The sequence below is a fragment of the Betta splendens genome, chromosome 16, assembly GCF_900634795.4.
Source record: "Betta splendens chromosome 16, fBetSpl5.4, whole genome shotgun sequence".
Classification (NCBI taxonomy): domain Eukaryota; kingdom Metazoa; phylum Chordata; class Actinopteri; order Anabantiformes; family Osphronemidae; genus Betta; species Betta splendens.
This window is the reverse complement of record NC_040896.2, coordinates 3,234,955-3,255,531: the sequence shown is the minus strand read 5'-3', so window position 1 is coordinate 3,255,531 and position 20,577 is coordinate 3,234,955. Positions and strand designations below refer to the sequence as shown.

The 20,577-nt window shown below is 46.0% G+C and overlaps 1 protein-coding gene across 1 annotated transcript; it reads left to right on the top strand.

Annotated features, from left to right (window-relative positions):
• Positions 1–259: 259 nt before the first annotated feature.
• Positions 260–18,573, top strand: znrf2b (zinc and ring finger 2b). Its single transcript, XM_029129309.3, has 5 exons — positions 260–1,186; positions 13,954–14,049; positions 16,932–17,037; positions 17,381–17,454; positions 17,546–18,573. The coding sequence occupies exons 1-4, from the start codon at positions 769–771 to the stop codon at positions 17,436–17,438; spliced, it is 678 nt and encodes a 225-aa protein (XP_028985142.1). The 5' UTR covers positions 260–768; the 3' UTR covers positions 17,439–17,454; positions 17,546–18,573.
• Positions 18,574–20,577: the final 2,004 nt, after the last annotated feature.

Sequence of the window (20,577 nt, the reverse complement as noted above, 5' to 3'; positions counted from 1 at the left end):
GAGCTGGCCTGTCAAAGGCCTGCCAACACCCAGAAATCCAACCTTCCTTTAAGGCAACAGATTAACATATTGTATATCGTCACCACTGTACAGAGAAAGCAGGTCTTCATACATAACTCAATTCTATTAACGTTGTTATATTGTATTTTGCTCGATCAATATCACAAATCAGTTAGCGTTAGGATTTATTGCATTTAACCATAAAACTCCGCAGTGCCTTTATTTTGAAGGTCCTACGCGGAAACACGCGTGGGCTCCGGCAGCCTAACATCGCTGACTCCGGTCCACACGCTGACAAAACGGATTTGTAGGACTTTTCTCCTGCATCACTTCCTTCTTACGAGCAGTGTGTTGTCAGACGGGGAGGCGTGAGGAGCCCACTTCTCCGTCCCTCCACGCTGCTCAGGAGCCATGGCGGATCGGACCCGGAGGAGGAACCAGCAGCGCGAGCTCGGCCACGGCAGCGAGTCAAAGCAGGAAGGATCCGCGTTACCTGCAGCTCGAGCCCAGCTGTTACTGGCGGGAAACAATGCTGGCGGAGCGTAAAGGCGTCCGCAAGTCTTCCGCTCGTGCTGCAGATGGCCGGTTCAACTTTTCACTAACTGGCATTTCGCTCATGTGGACGGGCTCCAGTTTGTTCTTTTGCTGACTTCCCGGACGTGCGTCCCGCAGCGCACATCCCACTCGGGCAGCGAATCTTGCGCACCGTCCCGCCGCGGCTCGCGCAGCGCCCCTTTAATACTTCAAAGCCGACCCGCAGAGGTTAACATGGGGGCAAAGCAGAGCAGCCCGAGCGCTAATCCGGCGGCCAACGGACGGACCAGAGCCTACTCCGGCTCGGACCTGCCGTCCAGCACGTCCGGCAGTAACGGCAGTAACGCCGGCAGGAGCAGCGCCGGGGGCGCGAGGTACCGCGCGCACGGCGCGTCCGGAGCCTCCGCAGCGTCGGCCAGCGGCAGCGTGCACGGAGCGAGGGCCCGCTCCGTGGGCGACTCGGGGGGCTCCAGGACTAGACCCCAGACCGGCATCAACATACCGAACAACGGCGGAGCCTACAGCTCCCCGGAGTCCGGCGGCAGCAGCCCCGAGGAGGCGGCGGACCGCGGGCGAGCGCGCAGAGGGCACGAGGGTCCGCGGCTGCTCATAGGGTCGCTGCCCGCCCACCTCTCGCCTCATCTGTTCGGAGGTAAGCGCGCGGAGCCGCCGCTGCTGTTGACACGGCTCACACACGCACCGACGCGTAGGGACACATGGTGGAGGTTCAGGTGGATCAGCACGAACGCCTGCGTCACCAAAATAAAAAGACGTCACCGAAGGTTCCGTTGAAGTGTGGCGGAAACAGTCCCCCGCTTGTCTTCATGCGTTATTGAAAGAAGCCGAGTGTGTGATCTGGATTTTGATTCAGATGATGTCATCTGCATTCATTTGTGAAGGAGCACGAGCTCTGCAGCCTGTTGTGTAAAAGCAGCTATAGATATAATCATAACTCAAAACATTCGTCCGCATCACATGATGCTGCGTGTTCCATAGAGGCAGGGATGTATGTTGTTCCAGGGAGTATTTAACAAGTCAAAGCTTTTAAAAGTAAATAGCCTGGAGTTGATGATGTTATTACTGAAATGTGTTCATATATGCTTATAGTTTAAATGTTTAAATATGTTAGATTTAAATATAAAACTACAAAAGCCAAGCTGTCCCAGGTAAAAAGGTGACATAACCTCAGTTGTACCGATAGTAAGAGAAAACTATTCTGCCAAATCCCACCTGTAAAACCAAGAGACCTGGTTGTATTTAGGTTTGAACCAAACCTCCAAAGAGGCTCAGCTATGCTGACGTAGCCTCCACAGGCAGCGGTGGAGGTACTCGTCAGTAAGTAATGCCTGATGAGGTTCAATGACATTCATGTGAACATGGTGACTCGTGTGAGCAGCGCCAGGCATTGTTTCAATACACAGCATGAGCGTCCGATCCACACGACGGCTTCACTGGCTGTTTGGAGTCAGCAGCAGGTAGGTCACACACGTCTCATCCAATCAGAGGCCAGTCAGCTGTTTGCCTGAGTCCAGTCTGCGCCGCAGACGAGCAGCAGCTCAGGGTTGTTAAGACGCAAGCGTTCAACTTCCTGTAGAGCAGCGCAGCTCTGGTTCCTTATTGCTCCTTGTGTTCATTGGCTTATAGACACGTTTGACAGAAGCTAAGCATTTAGCAAAACTTCCTCCTAGTTTCAGGGAAGTGGGAAGATCACGAGTGATCAGATGCCTGGAGAAAGAATAGTTGTTGAGAGTGAGTCACCCTATGTCAGGAATGGGATTCTCTTTGAGTCCTTCATATAAAGTTGGTCTAGAATGATCATAATCACATTTTAAGGTGTTTCAATGTAAGCTGCTTATTTCAAAAAAGTGTTTATAGTTTAATTGCTTCTAAAATAACAAATGTTAAATAAGCAAGTGCTTTATTAAGATGTTTTACTCTTTGCAGAATTCAAGCACGGGGAAAATCATGACAAATTCTTACACATCTGATGATACTACTTAGGTTTTAATTAGGTTGCCGCTGGTCTTCTGAGAACTGATCTAACCTGTCCTCACAAAAGCTCTAAAAAGGCCAAGGTCAAAATTCCGAGCCACTCTGGTTGCTTTCATTTTGTAGAGCTCTACTTGTGTAGTCCAGAGTCAACAGCTCTTTTGATATGTTTGCTTTTTTGACTTATTGCATCATGAAAATATCTTAAACCTCATGGATCGTTTGGATGGTTGATCGTTTGGAAGCAGCTGTCCTATAAACACACTGACGGTCGCACCTTTGGGAACCTTGCCATTTTGGGGGTTAAAGTGATGGTTTAACTGTAGTCTCTGTGTTTTTAAAGCAGTTTATTAGCAAAACTAAGCAAAGCTGACATGCTTGGACAGGTGTGTTTTGAGACTAGACTTTGAGGATCTACCATCAACAAATGTCTATAATTAGGTTATAACAGTATTGTTCTGCAAACAAGTGTCTGTATAAACTCTCTGTAGTAATAATTGTCCTTTTAGTCTTGCTGTTTGTTTTATAATATTGTATAAAGAAGCTAAAAGGAACATGCTAAGCTTTAGCTGACTGGTGTCTGTGTCAGATATTAATAAAACAAACACACAGCAGGTTGTGTACACAGCTTGTTAATATAATGTGAGTCAGCAGGCAGCCACATAATGATTACCTTGTTAGGTTTCCTTCCTTTGTATTCACATGCACACATTTTTCTTTTTAACAACTGTTAATATTATGCATATCTTGTGTGTAAACAGCATGGCTCCCAGGACTTAACCTCACATTAACCTAGGGCTAAAAACAAGCCTCACAAAGCGTGTGGGATAAAAGCTGGCCGTCACGCAGCCGAGGCGTCGGGACACAGACACACGCAGACACACAATGTGTGGGAAGGCTGGTAGCAGGTGGTGCGGGCTCCTCCTCGCCAACGGTGCTGAATCCTAATTTAAAAACTCGCCAGCGATTAAAGCGCAGAACGGGAGCTTCATGAACAACTAATCGATTTGTCAGTCTCCTCACCGCTGTGCTGAAAGCGGAGTGTGGCTTCATACGACCTGCACCTAATGAATTCCACACAGCACTTTACAGCTCAGCAGACAAAAGCAAAGCGTGCGTGTGTGTGTGTGTGTGTGTGTGTGTGTGTGTGCGTGCGTGTGTGTGTGTGTGTGTGTGCGTGTGTGTGTGTGTGCGTGCGTGCGTGCGTGCGTGCGTGCGTGCGTGCGTGCGTGCGCGCGTGCGCGCGTGTGCGCGTATGTGTGGCAGACAGAGGGATGGATTCATCGCTGCCAAAAACCACTTTAGGACTGCATGCTTAACAATAGTCACACAGTAAGCCAGAAAACAAAAACCCATCTTTTCTAATCTATATAGTAACATGTCATTAGATATTTCCTTAAAATGTGTAACGCATCCCACATCCTCCGTACAGTAGCTGAGCTCAGTCTGAAGGTCAGTTCATGCCTTCCACTTGGACCCGTGATCACACTACTGACTGATCTGGTAGTACTATGCTCAAGGGCAAGGGCAGCCCCAGAACGTGCTGAGACCGTGCCAGTGAAGTTCCCAGGAGAAGTTAGGGCCTCAACCTGCTTAACCTGCTGCTACTTAAACTGGCAGAAAATCAATAGAGAACCTACAGTTGCAAACCTGATAAAACGAATACAGGAGTTAAAGTTTTAAAGCAAAACCGAAGATCCTACTAATGTATTTACTGAATCGGCAGCAATGGTAGCAACCTCTAAATGTCTTTAACCCCAGAATCAGACACACAGTAATGGTGGAGTAGACCTGTCCTGCTTTCTGTATCCTTCAACTAACAGATCGTTCTGCCAGCTGAGCTACGATGACCAGGTCACGCCACCGTTCCACTAAACCTGTGCCCGTTTGTATGGGATTACACCTTGGCCCAGGCTGAAGCCGGCGGGGCCTGTTACGGCTACACATTAACCCCGAACAAGCTCTTGATAAACCAATAAAACACTGGAAGGTGTGACGAGGCATCGGACGCGCTCTGATCCCAGCAGACGGCGTCTGAAACCGCGTCACGCATCACATTCCCGTCATGTCGGGAGCATCAGAAAGCTGCACGCACCGCTCTGGTCAAACAGCAGTTCATTCGTGGTCCTGCTGCCTGGAGGATGCTGCTGCCTCTGGCTCGTGAAGCACAATGGACAACGTGCTTCTAGGACTGAATTACTGCAGTACCTAACAGACGCTGGTTGATCATTACACAGAGGACAAACTGTAAACGGCCTGTACAGGGTTGTCCTGGGCCGACCCCAGGTTTAACGGTCTGAGGGTTGAGATGACGAATGACTCACAGATGAAGCGTTTTTATAGCACACTATTTAACAGAGTCTTTTTTTTTTTTTTTTTTTTTTTTTTTTTCTTTTTTTTTAGCTAATCCAAAATGTGTGTGATGTTGCTGTGTTGGTGGACAGGTTAGGTTTCTGCTTTAGGGTGTGTATGCGGGAGGGTGGGGGGGAGGGGGGATAAGGGGTGCAACCAGCTGCTGAAACCAAGCAAATCTGTTAAGTAAACAATCGGAGCAAAAAAATAAATAAATAAGAAGCATGGATGTACCTTAGGCTAACACATTCATAACTAAACAATTTTGTACTGTGGTTACCTTGGAGATTAATACTAATACCAATAATAGTGCTAAGGTATGTGCACATACTAATACAAACATATACATACAATATACATACATATGTGCATTATTATACATATCCCATACTACTTAATAAAAGTCATGACATACAACACCACAAATTCCATATTCACACATTATTCATATCGGTAGTGATAAGTATCAATAATACTTACAGTTGGATTTGGAAAGTGTCCCACTACAAGGTTAGTAAGGCTGTAGCTTAATATTATTCACCCAAAGGGTGAGGCAGACGTTGGTGCATGAACAATGCCACTTGTGGAAGCCAGGGTGATGTGAGGGGCTCCGCCACTACGCCCATCCAGCAAGCAGAGGAAGGAATCCTAGCAGCCAGGGAGCCCACACACCTTCAGTTCCAGGAGGGCAGGTGTTGGCGACCCAAGCCGCCCACAACAGAGCCCCCCAGGCAGAGCTGCAGCAGCCACAGAGACAGCACCCGAGGCCAGAGTGGGCCACCGGGGGTCAACGCTGTCCGCCCCATGAGAACCAGGGGCAAACACTCCCCCCGGCGGGAGGGTCGGCCTGAAAGAGTAGAGCCCGAGGACCCACGGTCCGTAGGGAGCCCGCCAGAAGGTGCCCCCGCGCCCAGAGTGGGGCCCGCCCCCAGCCCACCACCCCCACACGGGCGGAGCGGGGCCTACCCCATCGGCCCGACCTCATCCCCTGGCGCTACAGCGGCCTGCAGCACAAGGCCAGCAATTGGTGGGGTCAGCAGAAAAGAGACCACCCAGGCAGACGATCATCGTACCCCGGGCGAAAAAAACCGGACCCCCCACACTCCAACCGCACCACACGCATACCAACTCACACAAACACAGACCATACACCCATCCACATGTGCAACACACATCATCACATCAACACACACACACACCATAGACTCTCTCACAACAAACTAGTCAATCATACGTGAACCAATGCACTCTCAGAAACATTCTCCCACCCACACCATTCGCTTGATCACATTCGTGGGGAGGGTAGGTCTCCGGCCTGCCGTCCATGTGGCCCCAGGCAGGGACCGCAGCTCCTCCCGAGCCCCGACCAACCCCCCCAACCCGGGGGAGGCAGAGGGCAGTAGAAATAGGTACCCCAGAACCCTGCAACCCAGCTTGGACGTGAGTGTTTGGAACTAAAGTGCACTGAAGGTGGGTGACACCTCCAGGAGCACAACCGCTGGCTGACGGTGTGTCCCCCGGACAGTGCCCCCCCTCGCCCTAAATGTCTTTTTGCAGTTAAAACTGGGTGGTGATCTCTCCATCAGGGCCAGTGGTCGAGGCCACAACTGGCCTGAGCCCCAGGCCCCAGTGAAAGAGCCCACCCCCGGCCCTAAATGTATGTGTATGTAGCTAAGTATGAGGAACTTTGGGAGATACCCAATTCTCCGGGGGGTCCAGCAGACAGAGCCATCAATGGGAAGTCTACTGGCCCCCCCGGAAGGAGCCCCCAGATTCCTGGACAAGTGTGTATGACTAATGCAATTAAAAACTGCAGAGCATCCCACTTGGAAGGGACGGAACCACTTCCCAGTAGCCCTGGTCCCTCCATCAGCAGGACGCCCCTTGCAGACCTAAGTGGATGAATGCGGAGAAATGTAGTTGGGAAGCAGAGCACCAGGGTCCGCAGAGCCAGGTTCCCGACTGCTCTGCTACCTATCCCACCACCCCCCACAACCCCCAGCCAGGAAGGGACAGCCGAGACCCAGGGACCGCAGTACTACTGCCCAGGCGCCACACGCAGCACAGCCAGAGCCCATCCTCACCCTTCTTTCACACTTACCCATTCTCTCGCTCAAGTATGCCCATGCTCGCCCCGTGTAGTGTGACACTCAAACCCACACACATACTCTGCGGTTGTGCATTGAGGGCCAGCCTCCGCCCAGGGCCCAATGAAGGTTCTAGCCTGAGTAGTCCGCCCAACCCCCCCTGCAACAGGCCCGAGCAGTTACCAGAGGGCGTCGGACCGCTAGGGCAGGGCAGCGCCCCACCCGAGCAGGGGCAGCGCCCCAGGGGAGAGACACCCCTCCGGGCACAGGCAGGCACCCCCAGAGGGAGTCCCCCGGACGCAGGTTACCCAGGTCTCCACCCCCAGGTCCGCCCCCGCACACCGGCCAGGGAGGCCCGCCTCCGGCTCCCCGGAGACAGGCACACGCCAACCCTCAAAATGGTCCCACCCCGGCACAGGGCCGCCGGTCCCAGCAGCCACCACACCCCCACCGCAGGGGACCCATGCGGCCAGCCCTGAGTCCACCAACCCGTCCGGTTCCTTAGGGCAGGCAGGCACCACCAACCACCAGTCACCCCCCCACCACTGTGCCAGACATGACGCAGCACCCGAGCCCCACGCATCCTTACCTGGAAATGGAATCAATCAGAGTATAGTTTTGGTCATTGATTTGATGAAGCAGACAATGTGTCTAAGGTGGTATAATCTAACAAGCCGTTCAGGTATTGAGTAATGCTTAATTTTTTTTTAGTTTTCCAGTTCATGAGGATGATTTTCTTTGCGACACAGAGGGCAGAAAGAAGTGTGTGTGATGAGTTTGTCTCTAGATCAAGCCCACTTAGATCTCCTAGAAGACAAAGTGCAGGGGCTGCTGGGATTGGACAGCTTAACTTGGTTGACAGGTGTTCACATACTCTTTGCCAAAATTGCTGCACAGGTGAGCATGACCAGAATGCATGTAGGAATCTATCTGCTGTGTTATCTGTACAGTGAGGGCAAATATTTGAGTTTGTGAGACCCATTTGGAACATCCTTTGTCCTGTATAGTGAGTTCTATGAAGAATTTTTGTATTGTATTAGTTGTAAATTTGTATTTTTTGTCATTTTGAATAAATTAGAACATATGTTATTCCAGAACGTGTAATTAGTGGTGATATTGAGATCAGCTTCCCATTTAGAGATCGGAAGGCTCACTGTCTGGTCTACATTGGAAATTAAGATATAGATTTTGGATACTGTCCTTTTCCCTGATATATCAATAAGTCGCTCTATTACTGGTGGTGGTTGCATGTGGATGGCAGTATTCTTACTTTTTGCATTAAGTATTGACTTTAGTTGTTGGTATTCTAAGAAATTGGCACTAGTGATTTCATAGTGAGACACTAGTTCTTCAAAAGAGGTAAACTTGTCTCTTGTGAAAACATGTTTCAGATGTGTTATCCCTTTGATATGCCAAGTTGGAAAGTGTATTGCCTTTTTGTTTTGTATGATGTCTGGATTGTTCCAGAGAGGTGTGTTTTGGCAAAGAGTAAGCGAAGACCCATTAATTTTAAGAAACTCCCACCAGGCTTGCAGAGATGCTTTTATGCTAATGTTCTGGTAACAACTATGATGTTTGATTTTGGTGCTGATAAAGGGCAGATCTGCAACTTTAATATTTCCACAAAATGTTTGTTCAATGTCTATCCAGGAGGAGTCTGCTGGCATGGGTTTTATCCATTTGTGGACATGGTTCGTCTATTGGCAAGAAAATAGTGGTGGAAGTTAGGTAGTTCTAGGCCGCCGCAGCGTCTGGATTTTTGAAGAGTTTTTAAACTAATTCGTGGTGGCTTGGTTTTCCACAAAAACTGTGAGATGTAGGAGTCTAATGTCTTAAACCACGCCTGGGCTGGCTGAGTTGGAATCATTGAAAATATGTAATTAATTTTTGGCAGGATCATCATTTTTATGGTGGCAATTCTTCCCATAAGTGAAATGGGTAAGGACTGCCATCTTTTGAGGTTGGCTTCTATTTGTTTTAATAATGGATTGTAGTTTAGATCAATAAGCTCTGATAGCCTAGACGACAATTCAATGCCCAAGTATTTAATGTTTCCTGAATGGAGTGTGGTAGAGGAGATGTTAGTCACCTTAAGGTTAAGTGGTAGCACTATAGATTTGGTCCAGTTAATAGAGTACTCTGAAAGTCCTGCGAATTCATCTATGAGGCTGATAGTTGTAGGAAGAGACGTCTGTGGCTCAAGGAGAAACAGTAACACATCGTCAGCATATAAACTTATTTTATGATTTACTGATTTGGTCGATATTCCAGTAATTCCTTCATGCTGTCTTATTGCTGCGGCTAGAGGTTCAATAAATATTGCAAATAGTGATGGGGACAGTGGGCAGCCCTGTCTTGTCCCTCTATGCAGATTAAACCTTGGTGAGATCTGGTTGTTTGTTCTGACTGCAGCGTTTGCTGAGTTGTATAATATTTGGATCCAGTCTATGAATGTTTCCCCAATGCCGAATTTGTGCAGAGTGGCTAAAAGAAACTTCCAGTTTACTCTATCGAAAGCTTTTTCTGCATTTAACAGAGTCTTAATTTTGACGATGTGTAATATTACGTATTAAACCTGAAGCTGTTGGGGTGCAGGTTGAGGACAGCATAACGTTGGGCACACACAGCATATTGTTGACTCCTTTGGTGCTGTCGGTCCCCTGCTTTCATCAACCTGCATGTAGTCTGATGTTATTTCAAACACGCTGTCTGTCTTTTTAAAGCTCACTCGTTCCAGCAACGTGTCCTCAATTACCTGCCAGGCGATACATGAACATGAGCTGGAGCCACCTGGAATGTAGACAGACCTTCAGTTAAGGCCACTATTAAACAGTTTCTGTTCATATGGAAATTAATTTATGAGGATTCCACCGTTTTTTTATCATTTTGATAAAGTCCATGATCATACAGAACAAATCATTTGTCAATCATTTATTAACTTACAGGAATGTGCAGTTTGATGATCACAGCTTCTATTTACAAGATTTCTGTACAACCTTGCAACATTGTCCAGTTGTCTGTGTTTCAGCTAGTCCAGCCTACGTTCTCAATCCTTGAATGTGATTATAAGAGAAATAAACATTGTAATGTTTTTTGTTGGACTTTACCACGTTTCCAGGTAAACTGTCCCATTGGATCCGCTGTGTGTCTGACAGCTCTATGACTTTAGGCTCCAGGGCTAGTCAGAGCCGTGCTGTGATTTTCCCATCCTGTGGTTGAGTGTCTCCGTGAGATGCAGGCTGATACACAACAGTCCATCTCTAGTCTCTAGAGTGACGACAGATTTGTTGCTCATCTGTTTCCTATCAAAAGCTAAAGCCAGACTAAGACTATTGAGGAAACAGCAAACTCTGTCTGACAGCTCCTTCACTGTCTCGATTCGAGGACATCCACTGATTTTTCTGTGCGTGAAGTTCTCATATGAGGACGTGATGTGAGGATTCAGTAGGTTGAGCTGCTTTTAGCTGTGTGCAAGGACCCAAATGTCCACGTCAGACGTCCTGGAACTGCTCCCTGGTACAAAATCCAGGTAAAGTCACACTTGATCTCCACAGACTCTGCTGCTTCCTGAAATCAAACCCTTTCTGCAAATGTGAGCACGTCAACAGATCTTAGTATCCCGACACTGTCTGCACTTAATATTTGAAAACTTGTTTTTTCAGTCGAGGTCTCAGAAGATGGTGTTGGTATTTTTCCAGTCGTCAGTAAAGGTTAGCTGAAAGCTACCTTGATGGGATAAGTCATTGGCTACTTAACCTGCTCTGCTAATCTGTCTGTTTATTTAAATGCAACAGCAGATGTGTTCTAGCGTCCCACTGTGTTGATGCAGCAGCCATGACGTCATGTGAGGCTTTGGACTAGTTGCTTGTCCGTCCTCCTTTGTGAAATCCTTGCACTTGGCTTCACTATCTGTTTTAGAAATGTGGACTATATAAATTGATTTAGGTCTGACATCTATAACTCATAACACATCCAGTAGATGTTGGCTGATTGCTGCAGCCTGGCAGCCCACACAGTACAGACACCACCAGTACAGTCAGACATTTAACACACAGAGTGAAAACACTCAGACTGTGTAGATGATTAATGCAACACACCATCCTTTGACCACCATGGTGAAAGTGGAAACAGGCTAATATATAAATGTAATATATATTAACATCCCTCAGCTAAGGGTTGAGTCCATCATTTGTATCATTCTCAAAACAAGAGTACTATGCTCGGATGTGCCAACGCCTGTACAAGCCACGATGAATGTTGCCAGATATGGTTTATTTTATTTTACCAGTTGGGTTAAAGTGGTATCAAACCTGGCAAGCGCCGTGTGGCCTTCCTCCTGAGGGTTGCCAGATTGAAACCGGAACCCGCGGACTGTCTGGACCAAGAAGAGCACCTGAACCACATGATGTCATGCAAGACAATATGCAATAAAACATGTATAGGTTTGGGCCCTTTCTGTGACACTGGTCCTGCTTGAGGTGTCAGTGTTGGATTGCAGCATGATTTTTATTTAGCCTGAAGGCAGTTCTATGTTGGCTAGATGGAAAGGCCTCCCTTCTCGTACTCAATCCAGACCAGTGTATTGCTCCCCTGTCCCTTGTCATGCTTTTCTACTAATTAGACTTGATGTAAATTGCATAACGGTGTTTCAAATAAAGCAAGAGTCTGCACTGTTAATTTTGCTTTAATTCTTTATTTTTCCAACTGGAATTTGGATTTTTAATTTTAATTTGGATTTAATTATTAGAATCCAAAAATAGTTTCGGATTGTACCTGTAATAACAGGTGGTGATGAAGGTTGCAGCAGGTCTTTATCTCCACAGTTTGGTTCATGGTTTTTGTTTGCTCGTTTTTTCGTCCTGTCCACTGACGACTTTGACCGTGGTCTCGTTTTTGTGGTGTGCAGATGTGCAGAACAGTCAGTTCCCGCTTTGCAACAAGAAAGTAGCTGTTTATTTTATGAACGCGGAGGCAATGATTTAAAATCAAGGCCAGAACAAAACAATAGTTGGATCTAACAGAAGTAATTAATATCATTGATATGCACAAGAAGTTGAGTTTCTCCTCAGCAGAGTGAATGCTGCCCTCAGCACTCGCGGCAGCGTAGCAGGTTTCCTCTGTCTGACTGATGGTTGCCCTCAGATTGAACTACCTTCTTCTTTTTCCAGCCAATTTTTCAACACAGGAATTTGCTTGCCTTTGTTAAAATAAAGTGAAGACTAAAGTCATTCCAACTTGTGTTCGCTCTCTTGCTCAGAGGTGCTAATGTCTCTGCATTGAAGCCCAAGAAGCGATGCGCGTCCAGGATGTCAGCGATCACAGAACCGATCAATAAAATGGTGAATTATACATCCGGTTTAATGGTATGGATTATAGGATGTGCTGATTCAGGGCAGAGCTGGCTGACGGTGGTGATTAAAGGCAGAGCAGTGATATGGTGCGTGTCAGGCTGAGCCTGATTGGAGAAGAATGTGTACGGGTCAAAGAACAGCAGTGTCTGTTCAAAGGCAGATGTTAACTCACATCCTCTGCTTCATCTGGACCCTTGTCTTCTGGGATACGTGCCGTCATTTTAGTTTTTCTGTCTTTTTGTAAACACACAAAAAACAAATCGGGTGAATTGGCTGGTAAAAAATTGTTAAGAGTTCTGGCTTTTAATTCTGAACATAATCTTTGTGAAATCAAGCTTTGCAGAGCACATCTCAAATACCTCATAAAAATAGGCTAAACTATTGTAAGACACCGCAGACGCGAGCTTGTTTAAAGGGTTGGTTCATCTGGGATCGCCGGCTTCCCTGTGAATCGGATCCACTCACTGTGATTTGCTTTGGAGCAGAGGGTCTGAATAGAAAGTGCGGTTCATTGTTGTGGACGGTCCGCACAGCGGCGCAGAGCAGATGAAGCGCGGTTTAGTGCGGGGATCACACTAAGCCCTTAATCTGACGTGTTACTAGGGCATCTTTCATCTTTTATCATAAACCGATCCCAGCATCCAGTGGCTGTCGGTGTCTGTCGGGGTCTCCACCGCTACAAGCTAGCTGCAGTAGGACAGGCGTCTGTGGGTGAGTACACTTTCTATCAGCGCTGAAACAGGAGGAGAATGTTGGACTTGGCTTTTTATTTTTTAATGTGTGTATGTAATCATAGTCCAATGTTTTGGTTCAGAGGAAACATACTGTAGACGGGGTATCTGTGTGCATGGGTACAGGAAAGGAAGGTGATCCTGCATGTGGAAAGAAACCCACTACACCTGCCAGCCTTCCACGTTTGTGACAAATGCTCTTCATGGCCGTCGACATGTCTGATTTCCTTCCTGTTCCTGTTCCTGTTCGTAGCAGGAGGCTGCTTTTAGCTTTTGTGTGTTTGCGTCGGTGTTACTGTACAATACAAACAGAAGCAGATGCAGGACGTGCGTTCCTGTTTATTGTGTGTGTGATTACTTCTTGGCGTTGTAGCACTGGTGCAGCTCTGACCTCACACTGCGTGAGGCTTCACAGCCTCTCAGGACGCGTTCAGCTTTGGCTTTTTGGCCTTTTTCAGAATGATTGGTGGAGATGTTCATCTTTATCCTCCATCCTAATAAATCCACCTAAAGGACGCGTTGCTGTCAGCAGATGGCTAGGAGATCTTGAGCGATGGCACCCTACGCATCAATCCAGGGATTCTGTTAAATAGGTCAGAGAAGCAGAGAACTGGCTCCTGTCTTCACTAATCTGTTCATTCTGTCAGTGCCGCAGTGACGGAGACTTATTTAAAGTATCTTTGTAGCCTATGTGCCACTTAACCTGCTGCGGTTTCCCTCATTAGCCGTGATTTGTTGGCTCCACGTTCTGTATGAGACCCAATGACGTTACCACAGTCAATGTGGTGTGAAAGCGCCACAACAGAAGGCGCTGATAAGATGAACCCGAAGCCGTGTGCCACTTTGTGCTGTGTCTTGATCAGCCGTGATCCACCACCCACTAACAGATCTGTCTTGTTTCCCACTCAGGCTTCAAGTGCCCAGTGTGCTCCAAGTTTGTGACTTCGGATGAGATGGACCTTCACCTGGTCCTGTGCTTAACCAAGCCCAGAGTGACGTACAACGGTAGGACTGAGCCTCGCTTTAGTTCCTTTGTCCTGTTCAAATGAATCAATGCGAAATGAATGAACATTATTTTTTTATATTTAAATTACTTTATCTGGTTTCACATGTTTGATTGTTATTTATTGCTCAGTCTTGGAGATCCAGTCTCTCAAACCAGAATCTCCCTTTACACCGTGGACCCTCGTGCTCCTCTTACTATTTAGGTCACAGCCATCAGGCGCTGGTGTGTGATTTGTACACAGTTTTGTAGGAAATCGTTGGTTTTCTTAGAAACGTCTTGCATGCAGTAGACTTTAGTTCTCAGAAGGAGAGCAGAAGTTTTTCCACCCGTACTGTTCCTTCTGTGATGCTTTGGCCATTTTCAACAATAACAATATAATAGAACAGAATCGCACCCAAACCCTCTACATGCTGTTGTGTAGAGACTTCTGTACATTAATTTTGCTGTTGTTCTGTTTAGTTATTTAGTTGAGAAGCAGAAATATTGAAACATTTCTAATAATAGAAGTGAGTGGATCCTCGTTTTCTTTCTTTTCTCTTTCTCACCCAGACTGATAATGGCGCTTGCTCTTTCAACATTTGAGCCAAATGAGATTGCTAAAACGCGTTTTTAATGTAATCTAGCACATTACAGTATGTGAACTTGACAAGAGGAAACCCGCGCAGACACAGGGAGAACAGGTTCACCCTAACATCTATGCTCTGACTGGAGTCCATCTTTTAATAATTATCCTAAAGCTGATTAATCCATTCAGAAGCTGACGATCACAGCTCTCTAGTTATGTAACTCAATCCTCCTTGTACATTGCTTCCCTGTCAAATCTTGTGTAATCTTTCTGTAATATTTCCAAAACACCGCATCTGCCTCTGGCCGGTGTCTTTCTTTATTTACAGCTATATTTATAGTTTGTCCATATTGGATATACAGTAAATGCTTTGATAGAGCTGTAGACGCTCAGCTTTATGTTGTGAGGTTTCACATTTAATGTTTCGGACTTGTAGCCATTTTAGCAGTGTGGTGGAAACACCTGGTAATGTTCAGGGCCACGAAAGCTGCATGTGTTTTCACACCCAAATCTAGGGCTGTGTAGAGATCCTGTGTGTCTCAAGATCGCCTCATTCTGCTTCTTTCCCATCGTAAATGACCTACTTTAACAGAAACACGATAACACTGAGGCTTTACCGTCTTCTTCTTCACTGTAAACATCTGTCTGCTGTTTATAGAGTCAACTCATTAGTGTTTTTCTGTACAGTTCAAACTTGCTATTGTTATTTCTCCTCATTTGACTTTCAGTTTAAATGTTTCAGACATAATGTTAGTTCCTCTTCGTGTTGGCTGACTTCCTGTCTGTCTTCCTGTCCCTCAATCATATGATGACCTGCTCTGATTGGTTTCCTGCACAACACAAAGTACCGCACTTAGTGAAGTTACTTCTGAGTGAATATTTAAAATTGGGACTTTACGCGGCTTTAAGGCTTCAGTGCTTCCCCTTATTTCTGTCTTCAGTGGCATCATGGCTTCATGTGTCTTCTGTGTACTTTCAGCACACACAGTGTCTCAACTGGCATCCACCTGGTTGGTGGTTGTGGTGTCGTCTTCCTGTCACAAACACCCACTCCATGTACGAACCTGGACTGGTGAAAGCCTGTATCCGTGCAGCAGCACATGCTGTTTGTGCAGAGCAAATAAAATGTCTTTGTGTTTCTTTGCCACTCAGACAGATATCTGCAGTCTGTGTGTGACTGACTGACTGACTGACTGACTGACTGACTGACTGACTGACTGACTGACTGACTGACTGACTGACTGACTGACTGACTATCGGTACAGTAAAGAGGTCTCCCCAGCGCTGAGCTTGATGCCATGTGCAGCCCATAGTAACACGCTTTTCCAAGCCTATGTGGGTTAATCCATTGTTACATAAGAACATTCCTAATGACTCTGTTTTGCTGCAGGTGATGGGTTTAATGGTGCACACACTGGCCTCCACCTCCACACACACACACACACACACACACACAAACACACACACACACACATCCTTGCGGTGCTATAAAAGTGAGGACCTCCATTGACATAATGCCTTCCCTAGCCCCTTACCCTAACCCTAACCATCACAACTAAGGGCAGACGTCTAACCTTTGCACTAATCTGGACAAAGACTAAACAATTCTAACCTCAGCCCTAAAATCACATCTTCACCCTCAAACAGACCTTCAAAGAAGTGAGGACCGGCCAAAATGTCCTCACTTTGGTAGGAAAATACGCTTTTTGGTTCTTACTTTGATGCAAGCACACACACACACGCACACACACATGCACACAAACACACACACACATGCACACACACACACACACGCAAGCACACACACACACACACACACACACACACACACAGTAGTAGTAGTTTCCTCGTGGCAGTTCAACTTCTAGGACCCTGATCGTTCCCCACCACCACACACAGTTTTCCCTTCATAACTAAATTCTGTGCAAAAAAAAACACAATTTTCAAAAATGAAACAATTTTGATTATTCATATCAACCCATGTGTGTTTCTGTAATGTAACACTGAGTCATATTACGGTGCAGCTGTAAATGTGCTGTATTATGGGTGCATAGAACGCTTCTCTCTGCCATTGTTAAAGCTCTGGGCTTTCCTGCAGCACCACCATCAGGACAAAGTGTGAGCAGCACAAAGGCCAACGTAACATACACTAGTTAACATGGCTTTAGCTGCAGGTATGAATACAGCCAATAAACAGTGTGCTATAAAACCTTTCCTCGGGTTATTATATTATTATATTCCAAACTGAAAACATCTTCTCATCCACACCTGTTTTAACTAAGTTACTCATTGGATCTGATGTGTGTTGCTTTGCAGAGGATGTCCTAACTAAGGATGCAGGAGAATGCGCAATCTGCCTGGAGGACCTGGTGCAGGGAGACACCATCGCTCGACTGCCCTGCCTCTGCATCTACCATAAAGGGTACGAAGCTCAGCATTGCTTTCTGTTTCTGTCCCTCGAACCAATTTACCTTTTATACTGTAAGTAAAATACTTCAGTTATTACTTCAAGACACACAGACAGGATAAGACAACATCTGATACCCGGGTCAGTCTGTTCTGTGTACATTAAGCAGCACTAATGATAACAAACTAAACAAATGTTTTCAAGGTTATTGAAGTAAATTCAAATCAAATGCAATCCCTCTATTAGTGCAACATGAATAGATATTAAGAGTAAACATGAAACACAGTTGAAGATTAATGTTTTAAATGTAAAATAGGGCTCAACACTAACATACATGACCTGTTTCATCTCATTCCAGCTGCATCGACGAGTGGTTTGAAGTGAACCGATCGTGTCCAGAGCATCCATCAGATTAAAGCTTCTTTTGCACAGGTGAAGTGTTTCCCACCATCTGAGCTGATTCATTGTTTTCCAACAGAACTAATGAACACTAACGAGTGTCCTGTCGGATATGTAACGGCAGGGACCCGTGACGACAAAGTGTGGATCCGGGGAGACTGCTGGACAATATGACCACTGTGATGACCCCCACCCCTTCCATCCAATAATGTAGTACCACGGTGTGCCAAATCTGATTGAAGCAATCCTCAGGGATACAGACTTTCTCTTTATGTTTGAGTTGCACATCCACCCTGGGACCGCTCCCACTCATGCTACGGCCCACTCGGCACCGGAGCCACGGCCCCTCCTCCCTCGCGGGGCGGCAGGCGGCAGCTGATCCCACCAGGACACTGGAGGAGGCCGGTGGCAGATTATCACACACGCTCCCTCTCACTTGACCAGTGCCTTGTTGCCGTGACGCCCAGCCACAGCGGGGCGGCACGGTGGACTCCAGCCTGTCAGCAGATTGACCTGGATCGACTGGACATCGCTGCAGGACCCACCTCTACCAGTCTGTGAAACACCAGCCAGAGACGGGCAGCAGCACGACTGTCCTCATCAGCAGCTCGGACAAATGAAGCGGCCGCTGAAATGGTGCCAATCAACTGTGAATATTGTCAAACTCACATAACGCAAAGAACCATTAGTGCTTTTTTTAAACCAATAGCACAGGGCGGAGGTGTTCAGGTACTAAAACCTGTCCCAGCTGCTCAGACAGATATTAGGACAGAAAAAATGGTTTCTTCCTTAAATTCTGTAATTTATAACAAGATATTTTTCATGTTACAATAACAAGCAAGTGGTTTTCTGGTTTTGTAAAAGCTTCACTATATATTAAACAATAAAGTAACCCACTTTTTTTGCTAAAACAAGAATGTTGTGTGAAATTTCATGTTACATGGAAGATATCTTGTTATAACATATTGAGTTTTTCATAAGTTGTCGTTTGGTACCAATCTTTTCATTTCCTTTACATGTTTGGTTCACTAGCTCCTGTCACTTTCTATCAGCAGCACATTTGAGTTGTCTGTGTTGATCATAGTATTCATCATATCTGTAGCAGCAGAAGGCAAACTTCCTCCACCAGCAAAATAAATCATGGAAAAATTAGACTGTCCTGAGTGAGAGTCAGTGATGATCACAGTTCAGCCTCTATTACAACAGATAACACTGTACACAGATTGTACAAGTCAATAATAAACAATACAAAGTGATGACGGATGACAAATGATGACACATGTAGACAATCATTAAAAAACATCGAACCTGCAAAAATCTACTATTCAAGAAAAACGTTTTGCTTTATTACTTTTTGAGATTTGCACCATTACGTTGACACTACGATCTAAATTTGTGCTTCTCTGGTCATCACTGACTGACACAGAGGAAGATGTCGGCAGGGGGGCTCTTTAAATTCTATTTTCTGTTGTTTCTTGCATTATACAAGACTTCAGCAGACTGGACTCTGGTCCCGGCAGCTTCAATCTAAGTGCTTGAATATAAGGTAATGGCCAGGATGCAGGACTGAGTCTCCCTGGAACCAATGGACCTGATCAGTCCTCCTCTGGATGGGTACAGGCTTTGAATACAATGGAAAACTATTCACTGACAAGCTCATCAATTTCAACTCGAGTTCAATTTGAATTTCTTATTCTTTCCTTCCTTATTTTTATACTGGGAAAAAACAATTAAGCTGCTTCATTATTTCCTTAATCGGACAATTACCAGCATCATGTGGAGGCTCCTAATTCAGAGACTTTTTATTCAAAGACATTAGAAGGTTGTTGAAATAACTGGCCCATCAACAGCTGCATCTAATGCACACGTGGGTGCGTGGGTCATTTTCTATTCAACAGAGCAGATATTCCAGGTCAGTGCTCTCTGAAGCAGAGATGGGGATTTAATCTGCTGCTGGAACGCAGATCCACTTCTCCCCTACACATGAAACAAACACAAAACGTGCCCCCACCGTCTTTGAATGCTAGGTTAAATGACTCGAGCACCACACACAATCATTTTTTTCCTGTTGACCCACTGTCTGATTGGGAAAATAAACTGCTCTGTAAGTTTTGAGTTGAGCCACCTTCTTAATGGATGGATTGAACGAGCCCTGCAATTCTTTGTCCTACCACTTGGTGGTGCTACCGAGTAAAGTAACTCCTGTAGACGTTTAAACAGTGAATCGTGGTGAATCCTCCTGACACTTTACTCCAAATGAATTAATGACTAACAGTTTTTTTCCACAACTGATCATACTGCAGATTTCTATGAGCAGACTTAGTCTTAGCTCTGGTGACGTCTAGAGGCAAAGCCTTAATAGAACCACTAATGACATTCAACCATCTGTCCTCATTCTTTTCATTTCTGCTGCTTCCATTAGCACAATGATACAAGAACCAGGCCAAAGACAATATGAAGCCCTTTAGTCGATGAATGCAGACATGAAGTGTCCACCAATCAGGTTGTTTTATAGTAGAGACGTCCATTATTTACTGTAGGAGTCATTTCAGGCTGCTGTGACAGGACAGCAACCCTTCCTGTTTACTTGATCATTTCTAAAGCTTCCTGGATGCGGAGCAACGTGTCACGGCCGGTTCTGACTATGTAACTTCAGTCAATGGATCCTTCTCTGTCAGCTGACTTCTACGACCTTTATGACTTTCATGAACTTTATTTTTTAAAATGATTCATGATGAGCATCCGCCTGTTGTAGCGGCTACAGTAACATTAAGCGAGACGTGTCAGTCAGTTTGAAGGTAAAGAAGTGAACCTCAGTGTATTTATGGTGGAACTGACATCACGTCCTGGGACTTCCCCTGTTGTTGCACATGTGCTGGGAAACCCCTTGTAAATGCTATGAGCCCCAGCAGAGTCATTTCAGATGTATGGTGCCTGCAGGGGTTTTGGACGACTCTCCAGTTTCAGGGCGACTGAGGGGTGAGACACAAGAGCCTTATCCGCTACTACAGAGTCAGACAAGCACTTCACTTCACAACCTTCTTTTGTGCAGATTTGAGTCCTAACAAAGCAGCTGTGAAATGTGTGCAATTCTATATGTAACTAACAAAAACACATTATAAAAGGTTTGTCTTCTATTATTTATGTAAAACTATG

Coding starts and splice junctions, on each gene's coding strand:
- znrf2b (XM_029129309.3), top strand. CDS start 769: ATGGGGGCAAAGCAGAGCAGCCCGAGCGCTAATCCGGCGGCCAACGGA. Junction 1,187..13,953: donor CTCGCCTCATCTGTTCGGAG/GTAAGCGCGCGG, acceptor TTTCCCACTCAG/GCTTCAAGTGCCCAGTGTGC. Junction 14,050..16,931: donor GCCCAGAGTGACGTACAACG/GTAGGACTGAGC, acceptor GTTGCTTTGCAG/AGGATGTCCTAACTAAGGAT.